Source organism: Lithobates pipiens, unplaced genomic scaffold (assembly GCF_037356315.1).
Source record: "Lithobates pipiens isolate NorthernLeopardFrog02 unplaced genomic scaffold, aLitPip1_a1.2 Scaffold_13, whole genome shotgun sequence".
Classification (NCBI taxonomy): domain Eukaryota; kingdom Metazoa; phylum Chordata; class Amphibia; order Anura; family Ranidae; genus Lithobates; species Lithobates pipiens.
Window position 1 is genome coordinate 122,970,559 of NW_027507718.1, and position 12,435 is coordinate 122,982,993.

The 12,435-nt window shown below is 42.3% G+C and overlaps 1 protein-coding gene across 5 annotated transcripts in view; it reads right to left on the reverse strand.

Moving 5' to 3' along the window:
- The window catches only part of EPS15L1 (epidermal growth factor receptor pathway substrate 15 like 1), a 302,041-nt gene that overhangs the window by 148,288 nt on the left and 141,318 nt on the right, over positions 1–12,435 (reverse strand). For all 5 annotated transcript variants that reach the window (XM_077475481.1, XM_077475483.1, XM_077475480.1 and 2 more), the window contains 2 exons: positions 10,661–10,822; positions 8,670–8,867 (listed from right to left, as the gene is read on the reverse strand). In XM_077475481.1, the coding sequence (XP_077331607.1) occupies positions 8,670–8,867; positions 10,661–10,822 (360 nt within the window). The remainder of the gene's footprint in view (positions 1–8,669; positions 8,868–10,660; positions 10,823–12,435) is intronic.

Consider the following 12,435-nt stretch of genomic DNA (forward strand, 5'->3'; position numbering starts at 1 on the left):
CATTAGGATGGCAAAGAGAACTAAAGTGAATGGTACCCGAGCCTCAGTTCAAGAACGCCTGTAATGTGTCCTATATGGAGCTGGTCCCTTGTTGATGGTATACCTGGTCTATTTATTGCCCAAGGTAACCAAAAGGGTGCCTTACAGGTCCAAGGGTGTGGACCCCATGTAAAGGGGGACCCAATCCTTGAAGGTCCTCAGAGGCACTACCAGCCGTGATGGGGGAAGATTGGGCCTGTTACAGGCCCTGCAGCATGAACTGGCGAGTACTTCCTCTGGGATACCAAAAGATTGCTTTCCCTTCCTGTATCGTGTGTGTCCTCTAGCCTGTGCGCGCCTTGAATTCACTGGGATTTGGGTGTTACAGATGACTGCTTGAGGTGTGCATTTATGCTGGATGTCGCACGTGAACAGTGGGTGTGCATGTACCGTGGGTGTTTGCATGTCAGCGTGCGTGCCGCGGATCACGTAGGGGTTCGCATGATATGAGAGCGTGCCCATGCACAGTGACGCCAGTCATCAGTACCAGATACAGGCTTAATAAGAAGCCGGGGCTCCTGGCACGCGCTGTTGGGACACAGAGGTACACGCAAGTCTGAAGGGTTTGTTGGAAAGTTGCAACTAGTTTTGCAGGTGTATTTTTTGTGGTTAAGCTGCGATAGCTGCTATATGCTGGATTACAGCTTACAGCTCAGAGGGAGTACTTCTTTTCCTCATCTTGTAAGCAATGTCTTCCAGAAAACGAGGTACAGGGAGCAAGGCAAGTCCAGGGGTAAGAGTACCTCATTTGAAAACAGGAGACCAACCTCAGGTTGCTGCAGCCTCAGTCTCCCCTGAAAGACCTGCGGCATCTGTCCTAGCTGAGCCATTGAATTTGTCAGGCGTTGTGGCCACTACCAATGTTCCTGCCTCGGCTTACGTTACCAAGGATGACTTAGCATCAGCCCTAGCTGGTCTGGAAGGCAAAATAGCAGGTAGATGGAATTTTTGCCCAAATTGATTGTTTGCTATAAAAGTGATGATGCTACAGTGTAGTGCTACCCCAGAAGACGTCTGTAGAGGACGAAACGCGTCGGGACTACTGCTGTAGCACTATTTTTATGGATTAAGCGCTTGATTTCTTTGGTTTCATGTGAGTTCATTACTTTTTATTAAATTTTTTTCTTTTAAACGGATTTACACTATTGTGGCTCCTTATTTTCCTTTGTATGAGTTCAACATTTTGAGCTGGAGTGTACCGATGTGGATTTAACAACTAGTTGGGACAACCACATGAGGAGTCTGACCTGTTACTTCCCTGAAAATTTACATCTATGATCTTGGTTTCTAAATGTATAAGCCTGCATGATCCTTCGAATGTATATTCGTTTGGATCCATAATATCCGGTAAGCCTTTATTTCTAAAGGTGACGGGAATATCACAGGGTGTCTGCATGCTAGTCTCATCTAAGAAGGTGGATGGTGACCCATATTTCACGTTTGGACTGGATCAATTTTTCATATAGAGACTTTAATTCATTTATAGTTTTTTCGAATTTGTAATTTTATTTTTATGTTTATATATTATTGAGAAATTTCACACTTAAGGTGTCTGGGTTAAATTGTATGATGATGTACTAATTAGATCATTCATCACTCTGTTAAGCGCTACACTTTGATTTGAAAATAGCAGGTACAATTGCCATTGTAATGCAGGGAGGGAAGAAGCGTCATGGATCTCCCTCTCCTGAGCCTGGCCCCAGTGGAGAGTCACTTGAGAACCAGGACTCTCATTGCCAAGTGGGTCCATGTACCAGGACTCTCATCGTGGAGTGGGTCCATGTGATCTGGAACCAGAGTGGGCAGAGGATTTGGAGAAAGTGGCCGCAAAGAATAAGGAGGAAGGAGAGGCTGAAGATTCCTCAGCTGAGGATTTGGGTTCTGAGGAACCAATTTCAGCCTTCCATTCCCAAAAAGTGTTTATCCAGTGTCCGGTTGAAATGGTAAGAGCTGGGTTTAAGTTAGCCCCGGTTCAGGAGCCTAGACTCTCCTGTTCCACTTTAGGATCCTTGGGCCCTCAGCAAGGTTCCCAGGCGTTCCCTTTGCATCCATTATTGGAGCAGGTCATTTACGCTGACTGGAAGCACCCTGACAGGATTTACTTGCCTCTGAAAAGGTTCTCCCTTTTATATCCTATGGAGGAAAAATTCAGGAAGAAGTGGGATACACCTTTGGTTGATGCTGCCATTTCTTCAGTGAATAAAAGCCTAACCTGTCCAGTGGATAATGCCCAGGTGTTTAAGGATCCGGCTGATAAAAAGCTGGAATCCTTGCTGAAAGATTCCTTTGTGGTGGCTGGTTCAGCAGGTCAGCCAGCGGTTGTGGCTATCGGTATTTGCCAGTCCCTGAAGGACCGTTTTAAAAGGTTGGTTAGGAACCTACCATTTCAGGAGGAATCTACCGAAGAATTGTCGGAGCTTCCTCACGCTTTAGGTTTTGCAACAGATGCATTGAAGGACTTGATACAGCAGATGTCTCGTTTCGCACTACTGTCAATACATGAGCAGAGTCTTATGGTTAAAGAACTGGTCTGCCAAAACGCCATGCAAAAGGCTGCCCTTGCAGCTTTTCCTTTTCATGGAGAATGCCTATTTGGAGAGGATCTGGATAAGTATATCCAAAAGATCTCAGGAGGAAAGAGCTCCTTACTTCCTGTTAAAAGGAGGAATAATCAGCGTTCCTTTAAGATTCCCAACACTCCAGGGCCAAGTGCTTCTTCTCCCAAGTGGTATTGACGGCCTCAGCAGCCTAGTTTTAAAAAACCCCTTCTACTTCACAAGTGCCACTTTGTATTGGTCTATCACATAAAATCCCAATAAAATACATTTATATGGAATATTTCAAGGAGTGTAAATACTTTTTCCAGGCATTGTAAGTATACATATGTCATACTTGAGGGTCCACTGGGGAAGGGGACAATCACTGTACTATTCGGTGATACTAGATTGAAAGTTGCAATCTTCTTAGTCCCGTGCAGAGCAGCTTTCCCACTGCACAATGATCACAGGGGGTCACTCACTTACCACTGCCAACTTCACAGAACACTTTGTACTTCATCAATGAATACAAGGCGTCCTCTAATTAGATGAGCTGGAGATCATGACATCACTGCCACTTCTCTTCACCTTGTCCAATCCGAGAACTGCCTTGTTCTCAGGAAGAGAAGAGCCTTGTAGTCATTAAAACTAAATGCCCAGCATTCTATGATTGGGGGGCAGTGTCATGCAAGCAGCTTCCCCTCTGCACAATGACCACAGGGGGACCAGAGTGGAAGCTGCTGGAACAGGAACCAGAAGAGAGCGGCTATCACTGTTGTAGTGCCGACTGCCACAGCGATTGTCCACTTCCCATTGAACCCTAGGTATGAAGTAAGCATACTTAGGGTACATTTATACCAGATATGGAGGAGTGTGTTGGGTGGCTATTCCAGCACAGTCCCAGCGCATGACCAAGCAAATGCCTCATCTCTATCTGCCGGATTCACATCAATGTGTGGTGTGTGCAAGTGTTGTGTGATAAAAAAAAAAAGGTACTGCAGGTACTGCATGCAATCCACTGCCTTGCACTGCGTGGCTGCCAGTTCAGGTTTATTAAATGTTTCTGTGACATTTCAATCAAAAAAATTAAATTATAAATGAAAAGTGTTTAAAAAGGCTACAGTGCAACGGTCTAAAAATGGACCACCAGCACTATCCGGCCGGATCACACGCCAGCACAGTGGCTGGTATGAACATACTTTTACATTTTCTCAAGTTAGACCAATATAACTAACTGTAATGTAAGAGATCATACAAGGAGTTCAGTTTTACTATTTGCATTTACATTTTTTGACAATTACAGCGAAAAAAAATAATGTATATCAACAATATAGGATGAGGAGGATGAAACCCAGACAAACCACATCCTTAAAGACACATAGTGACTTCAAAGGTTAAAAACAGCAGATACTTTCTGAACAACTCAAGTAAATATAAACGTTCAGGTGGCATTTGCGGCTGGGGAGACAGAAGTGTCTGAAGACGCTCCTGAACTTTGTACAAGATATATCTGCATTATTTTAAACCACTGCCTGTGAAAGGAGCCTTTATATAAGCAAAATAAATTTACAATCACCCCCTGAAAATGCAAATTGCCTGGCTGTCATGAGAATACAAAAATCATTAAATAATTATTTAACCACTACAGCCCAGGACCATTTTGTTGGCCAAAGACCAGACCACTTTTTGCGATTCGGCAATGCATCGCTTTAACTGACATTTGCGCGGTCATGCGACGTGACTCCCAAACAAAATTGATGTCCTTTTTTTCCCACAAATAGAGCTTTCTTTTGGGGGTATTTGATCGCCTCTGCAGTTTTTATTTTTTGCGCTATAAACAAAAATAGAGCGACAATTTTGAAAAAAAACGCATTATTTTTTACTTTTTGTTATAATAAACATCCCCCAAAAATATATAAAAAAACATTTTTTTCCCTCAGTTTAGACCGATACGTATTCTTCTACATATCTTTGGTAAAAAAAAAAAAAAATCACAATAAGCGATTATTGATTGGTTTACGCAAAAGTTATAGCGTTTACAAAATAGGGAATAGTTTTATGGCATTTTTATTAATAATTTTTTTTTTTTACTAGTAATGGCGGTGATCAGCGATTTTTATTGTGACTGCGACATTATGGCGGACACATCGGACATTTTTGACACATTTTTGGGACCATTGTCATTTATACAGCAATCACTGCTATACAAATGCAGTGATTCCTGTGTAAATGATACTAGCAGTGAAGGGGTTAACCAGTGGGTGGCAGTGTAGGGGTTAAGTGTTCCTAGGGGTGTGTTACTAACTGTGGGGGGGTTGGGCTTTCATTTAGTGAACACTGATCTCTGCTCCAATCACATGGAGCAGAGATCAGCGTCACTTGTTGCTAGACAGAACAGGGAGATGCTGCTTACAACGGCATCTCCCAGTTCAGCCAGCCGCGGCGATCGAGTCCGCGGGACCCACGACCGGACTCACAGGGGTCCCGACCAGCTCGCTAGCGATGGCAGGGTGGCATTTAAGATTGGACGCACACCTGTACGCCAATATGCCTGCTCGTGCCATTCTGCCGACGTACATCGGTGTGCGCTGGTGGGGAATTGGTTAAAGACGACCAAGCTATACCAAGCTATAGTGGCAGTTCAATTTGCACATTCATCAAGTTTATGAGGACTGCATTATTTTCTAGGATTAAAGGCAGAAAGGGTGCACTGGCACATAGTAGGGTTGCAGCGATACAGTTTTTTCATTGGCGACTATGAGCACAGATACCTTTGAGTTGAGATTTGAGCCCATACAAAATAAATGGGCTTCTCCTCCAGCTCTGTGAGCACCTCCAGCGGCCATGGTTTTCTATCATCAGTGGGACTGGGACACTATGCAGATTTGGATTTGAGATATGTACTTTAATGTGAGTTGTTGCTATATGGCGCTTCGCTTTTAATGCCAGGTTGACACACACAGGAGCAGTGGGGGAAATCGCATGCTATTCTTTGCAGTGCGATATGAGCCATTTCAACGCAAAAGGTATGGGTTTCGGGTGTCAAGAGCATTTGCTCGTACGAGTATGAATACTCATGTATATACTCGGTATGGGCACCGATACCAGTATTGGTGCAAGCCTGGCAGATAGGTCTGAAAATGCTAGCTGCCTGGCTGTTTTGCTTCAGTCACAACTTTTAATCTGCAAATTAGTAACTAAGACGCTATTGAAGCCAACAGCGAGGCAATCAGCATTCAGAAAAAAATCTCAACAATGGCTCCACCTTTCTTTTATAACTGGCTCACAAAATAGCATAACAAACCAAAAACACCATTTAATTAGTTTTAAATATTCAAAGCAAACTACCTCATCCATTTACGTCTCCATGCTTTATTTTGCTGAGAAATCACTTTGACAAACACCCCCCAGAATCTCTCTCCATGGCCATTTTGAGTAAGGGCAGACAATCCATTTACTTCCTGGAATCCATCTGTCCTTAGCTCAATCACGCATAAAGGAGAGTGTGCTTAGCTGAGAAAACCCCTCCTTCCCTCCTGAAGACTCCTTGGATGTATGACATTTATCTAGGCAAGAAACCAGGAAGTAACCAAAGAAATGAAGAAAAGAAAAGTAAATATAATATACTTTCCTATTTACTAATGCTAGAAGCATGAGGATTAAAAATAATCAATGTTGATTGGGAGAGTGAAGCTCCACTTTAACCATTGCAGTTCTATAGTCTATAGATCTTTAAAGCGAACACCACCTTTTGCACCATGTTTCACTTTACATCCATATTTAGGGAGCAACATAAAACATGGTCAGATTCCAAAGCCTGAAATTAATTTAAAGTCTTATTCATTTCCTATGGTGTCAATTTACATCACTAGGTCTCAAACTATTGCATAGAAAATGCTGCTGTGTGAATAGAACTTTATGAAGTGTTGCTTTTCACAACTTAATAATGAAAAAAGATAAAAAACAGTGTGATGCACCAGGATCGGCATACTGGCACTGTTCCTACCAGCACACACTCAGTCATGTGATCTGCACAATTGTCTGGTCTGAATGAGCACTACACTAAAATATTTAATTTTACCTGGAGCAATCACTGAGAGCATAGTTTTCTGCTGCCGTTTTAAAGATATTAAGGCCAATTCATATATTTAAATTTTTTTGCTACTCTTGCCTTTTGACAAATTAAAGCAGAACACTGATGTTGAATAATGTTCACTATTCTGACTAAAAGTGGGGTTTAGTTCTAGAATGATCTAATAGAATTAAAGAATGTATACAATTATTCATTCTATTAATTATTACATAGCAGATTCGTACAATAGCAAATTTATTGATATTAAGCCCGTCAACGTAAAACATGCAGCTCGCGCATACATTTTTAAAGACATGAAATATGCTTCTATTCTGCCTTCCCGTGTGCGATGATTTTTTTTTTTATATATAAAACATTTCATTTCATTATTTTACTCAGTGACATTATTACTAAGTCTTTATGCAGGCAGATCATTGTTGGTGGAAAACATCAGAGCCCCTCATGCCTCAGTACTCCTCTCCAGAGCTCTCAGCCCTGATGCAAGCAGCTGGCTGGCTCTTGCAAGAGACTCATGCAAATATAAATAATGCCTTGATTGGTAGATGTCAGTGGGGAGGAAACTCCCAGGTACCATTTGAATGCAGATTGCCCTAGCTAATGACCACATGTTATGCTGAGCCTCCATGAATGAAAGAACTAAAATTCAATGAACGAAAGGGAAGGGGGTAAAGCCTCCTACACATGATCAGATTTTCGGACGACCACTCGTCCATTTTTTTTGTTGAATGCTAGTCTCATGACAAAAGTGAAGAGGTTACTCGCCATATGAAAATTCTCGTATGGCAGAATACAACTTCAAAAGTGACGTAATGTGTTGAATAGTTTTGTATGTATTCTTTAGTTTCTGAGCATGCGTAGTCTTGCGCTTATGTTTTTTTTTTCGGACGAAAACCGTACTAATTAAAAGAAAATTGGACGTTGTGTTCACATCCGACAAAAATGTTATAGTCTGCACATCCAGCTTTTGTCGTACGAAAAATCGGCAGATCGTTAGTCGTAAGAAATTTTACTTCAGATTTACGTATCGTGTCGGGGCTTAACGGACAGACTGGGGAGGAAACAGCAAAATGGTGCTGAACATTCTCCAGCCAGGAAATTAGGAATTGAGGCGGGCTCTATATGATTTGTTGCAGCTTTTAATGCACAGTGCAAGAAGCTCTGAATAGACAGTGAAATCAGAGTAAGTCATTTCAGTACAGGAAAGGAGCCTGTACAGCTGTAGAGGACTGAAGGCAAGGCTGGAGTTACATTTTAAGGCTTCCCAATTAATATCTATGGATACTTCTGTTCATTAGCCTCTTAAAGGAGAAATATGGCCAAAGCTATTTTGGGTATACTTCTCATGAAGGTCACAGAAGTGCCATTCATTCTGCGCTCCTGTGACCCAATCTGCTGTCGGCTGATGTCACCCAGCCAGTCAAGGCTAAGGAACCATATGGTCGGAATCCACCCATATACCTGGACCAGCAACTAGCTCAGGCTCTTGCCAATCTGCTGAGAGCCTCAGCCAGCCCCTCCACAGCCCAGCACTCCAGTGAGCACTGAAGAGGAGAGCAGAGAGCCAGTGACTGACTGTCAAGCTTTCTACTCAGAGCTGAGGGGAGAACTGAGCAATCAGGGGTGTTTGACACTCAGTTCTTACTGGAGAGTCAGTGGAGGATAGATGCTACATCCAAGTACGTGAGTATAATTGTTTTTTTGGAAGTCCATATCTCTTAGTTGTAAAGAAACTTGCTTTGGTGGCACATGTTCGCCTTTTCCCTTGTCAGGCTGTGTGCCTCCACAGACACACACAGTATGGCTCGGCCCTGCCTCCCATGCCCTGCTCACAGGCTTTGACTGACAGCAGCAGTAGCCAATGGCTCCTGCTGCTGAGGAGTTTCCTGTGAGAAAAGAGAGAGAGAGAGAAGTGGTGCTGCAAAAGGGGCACAGCATTGCACCGAGGGCTCAGGTAATATAACTCAAGTTGAGAAAGGTAACCACAAGTGCACAAATGGTACCTGATCAATTTCCTCTTGTGTGGATTTTAATGACTTAATAATGGTCTCCAGTTGAACTTTGCCAGCCTGGATACTCTGCTCCAGTTGAGTTTCTTCCTGCTGTAATCTGTTGAGTTCTGATTTGGCTCTGTTAAGCTCCTCCTCTTGTGCCTGCACATCTGACTCCTGGGACTGAATCTGTACCTTTAAAGAAGAAATCTACAAGACAGAAGCACTTATTTGCTAAATAAATTCCAAATAATATACAACAAAAATTCATACTATCGTTATTTTGTCATATTTTTCCAATGCATGGGTTACGATTTAACAATGCTACTGTGCTTAGCTGTATGTTGAGAAACAATATATTTTAGACAGCTGCTACTTGCACCCAACTTCCTGCACAGCTTCTCATTCTGTCCTCCTTTAGCTCACATGAACGGAGAATTCTTAATCATGCTCACTTGCCCTCAAACAATAAAAAATAAAAAATAAACTCTGCTTTATCCAAAGTTGCCCCCAAAGCCTTGAGAAGTGGACAATTCCAGCACGACTTTGGATTTGTATATGCCCCACTACCATCTAAATGCTGTCACTAGAGAGAACTTATTCTATTTACATTAGTGACAGCTTTCAACCACTACAGGGATGGTCTAATCTGGTCAAACTAGAAAAAAAATCACTTTTTTAAACAAAGTATTTATTACTTGTGCAACAAACCCAAATTCTATTTACCAATACAGTAAAACCTTAGATTGCGAGCATAATTTGTTCCGGAAACATGCTTGTAATCCAAAGCACTTGTACATCAAATCAAATTTCTCCATAAATAATGAAACTCAGATGATTCATTCCACAATCATTTATTCATAAGTCCTTCAGTCTATATAAAAAGATTATAGCAATGTGATTGGTTGTTTAACCATAAAATGTCCATCCACAAATGGAAGCCTCCACAAGGGGATTAGAACCAAAATCCAGCAGGAGCTACAGAGAATAAAAGAGAAGAGAGGCGCCTCCAAGTGTAGCAATATGGTTACATTTAATGAAGGTACAACATTTAGCAACTCACATGTCTGATGATTAAAACAGGCACATCTAAGTATGCAGGCATCCGGGGTAAAGCTGTCCACAAAGACCATCCCCCACACTGTTGGCTCTCACCACTATTAGTCTGCAATCATGACCGAGAAGACAACCCTACAGTAGAGTGATCTGAAAGCAAGGCTTGAAGCACTCCCAGAGTGCAGCGTGGAAGGGATGACACTGATAGCGGCGAGGATGGTTTATGTGGATGCCTGCATACTTAGATGTGCCTGTTTTAATCATCAACTATTCCTGTGTTCCTGAAATATCCTTTAACCTGGTTTCACACTATTGCGAATTGGATGCAGTGCATATCAGGAGATCGTGACTGGCTCTCTATGGAGCCGGTTCACACATCTCTACAGTGGCTATGGTGTATATTGCACAGGAACCGTGTCCGTGTTTTGATCCATTTCAGGTCTAAATGCACCCAAAATTTGGGCTGAAATGGTGAATGGAGACGCAACGGACTCCTGCTGTGAGCCGCTGCAATCCCTAGTGTGAACCTTAAACCAGGAAAAGTGTAATATGGGTGGTGGGCTTCTGTCAAAGTATATGTTCCACCCATTCTTCTATCTTTTTCAAAAGATATAGAGGTGAATGAGAAATTAAACTTGTAAACAAGGGGGAACTGGTCACACTTCCATTCTGTTTGATTACTACTTAGGATAGCTATTTTATGGCCATTAGAAAGAAAATTGACAGCATCACACTGCCCCAATGGATTCTTCATAACCAGGAAAAAATAATTGTCCAGCTGTAAAGAGAGCCAGAGTTGCCTTGGCCTTGTACAAGGGGATGAAATGCAAATTTACTGTGAGAGACCCTTGCCAATGCAGTTCTGGAGAGACCAGAAGCCAACAATTGATTCAACAAACCCCAGTTGGTCTTCAAGCAATTAGAGACCGTGAAAAGTACATCCTTACCATCTGCCCTTCCTCCTGGCACTTCTGCTTGACATCACTCAGCATGTCTTTTAATTTTGCTTTTTGTTGGTCCATTTCATCTAGCCTGTCTTGTGCATCTTGCTTTTGTGCTTCCAGTTCCTGTAATGTTGACGTTTCCCGGTCTAGATCATTCTGCAACTCCTATAAATCATACATAAGTGCAGATTCTGTATTAATTCTGCACATTAATCTGTATGACACACATTTACTAATTATTTCTTTATATCAGTATAACAAATATGGACAAATGAATAAGCATGTAATTAGGAGCCTTCTTAAGGCCAGAATCTCCAATCACCACACCCACCCCAGATGTACCTGCAAATTCTAGATGCTTTAGGAAGCAACTAAATTGAGCGGGATGATTCAGGTCAACAGAGCATCACCAAAAAGTTAATTTCAGTAATTCAATTTAAAAAGTGAAACTCACATTTTATATACATGTGTTACACACAGAGTGATATATTTCAAGCATTATTTAAAAAATAAATTGATGATTATGGCTTACACCTAGTGAAAACCAAAAATTCAGTATCTCAGAAAATTATATTACATAAGACCAATACAAAAAAAATTTGAATACAGAAATGTTGGCTTGCTGATAAGTATGTCCATGTACAGTATAGTATGCACTCAATACTTGGTCAGGGCTGCTTTTGCATGAATTGCATCAATGGCATGGCATGGAGGTGATCAGCCTGTGGCACTGCTGAGGTGTTATGGAAGCCCAGGTTTCTTTGACAATGGCTTTCAGCTTGTCTAAATTGTTGGGTCTGGTGTCTCTCATTTTCCTCTTCACAATACCCCACAGATTCTCTATGGAGTTTAGGTCATGCGAGTTTGCTGGCCAATCAAACACAGTGATATCATGATCATTAAAGAGGAAGTAAACCCTGATGGGTTTACTTCCTCTTTCATTCCCTGCAAAGGAAAAGCATAATGGACTACTATGCATCGCATAGTAGTCCACATTATGTGTCACTTACCTGACACAGGAGCCAGCGAAGTCACCGCTGCCCCCTGTAGTCCGGCGCATCCATCTTCTCGGTGAATCTCGCTGCTCCGTCGCTGACGGCGAAGCCGCGATGACGTCACTCCCGCGCATGCGCATGGGAGCCGCCACTCGCGGCATATCGCCGTTGACCGCGGCGCGCTCAGTGCGCCCGCGCGCTGCTGTCTACGGTGCATGCTCCGTAGACAGTGGTGCCTGTCTTTCGCCAAATAACTCCTAAACCATGTAGGTTTAGGAGATATTTCTTGGACCTACAGGTAAGCCTTAATTTAGGCTTACCTTTAGGTCAAAGTTGGTTGTAAGGGTTTACAACCACTTTAAAACAAGTATTGATACTTTTGGCAGTGTGGGTAGGTGCTGCAGGAAAATAAAATCAGCATCTCTATAAAGCTGGTCAGCCAAGGATATGCTCTAGAATTTGCTGGTAGAGGGCAGCGCTAACTTTGGACTTGATAAAACAACACCAGCAGATGACATGGTTCCCCAAATCATTACCGACTGTAGAAACTTCACACTGGACCTCATGCAACTCGGATTCAATGCCTCTCCACCCTTCCTCCAGATTCTGGGATCCCGATTTCCAAATGAAAAATACAAAATTTTCCATAGTCAATGATGCGTCGCCTCACGTGTGTAAAGGTGTCTGCCATGGCTATCCATGATTGCGTACATATATGTTTATAGACTAACTACTACACTTTGGAAAGGGGGAAGTCTGTCCTTTTTTAGAGTTATGCTGTAA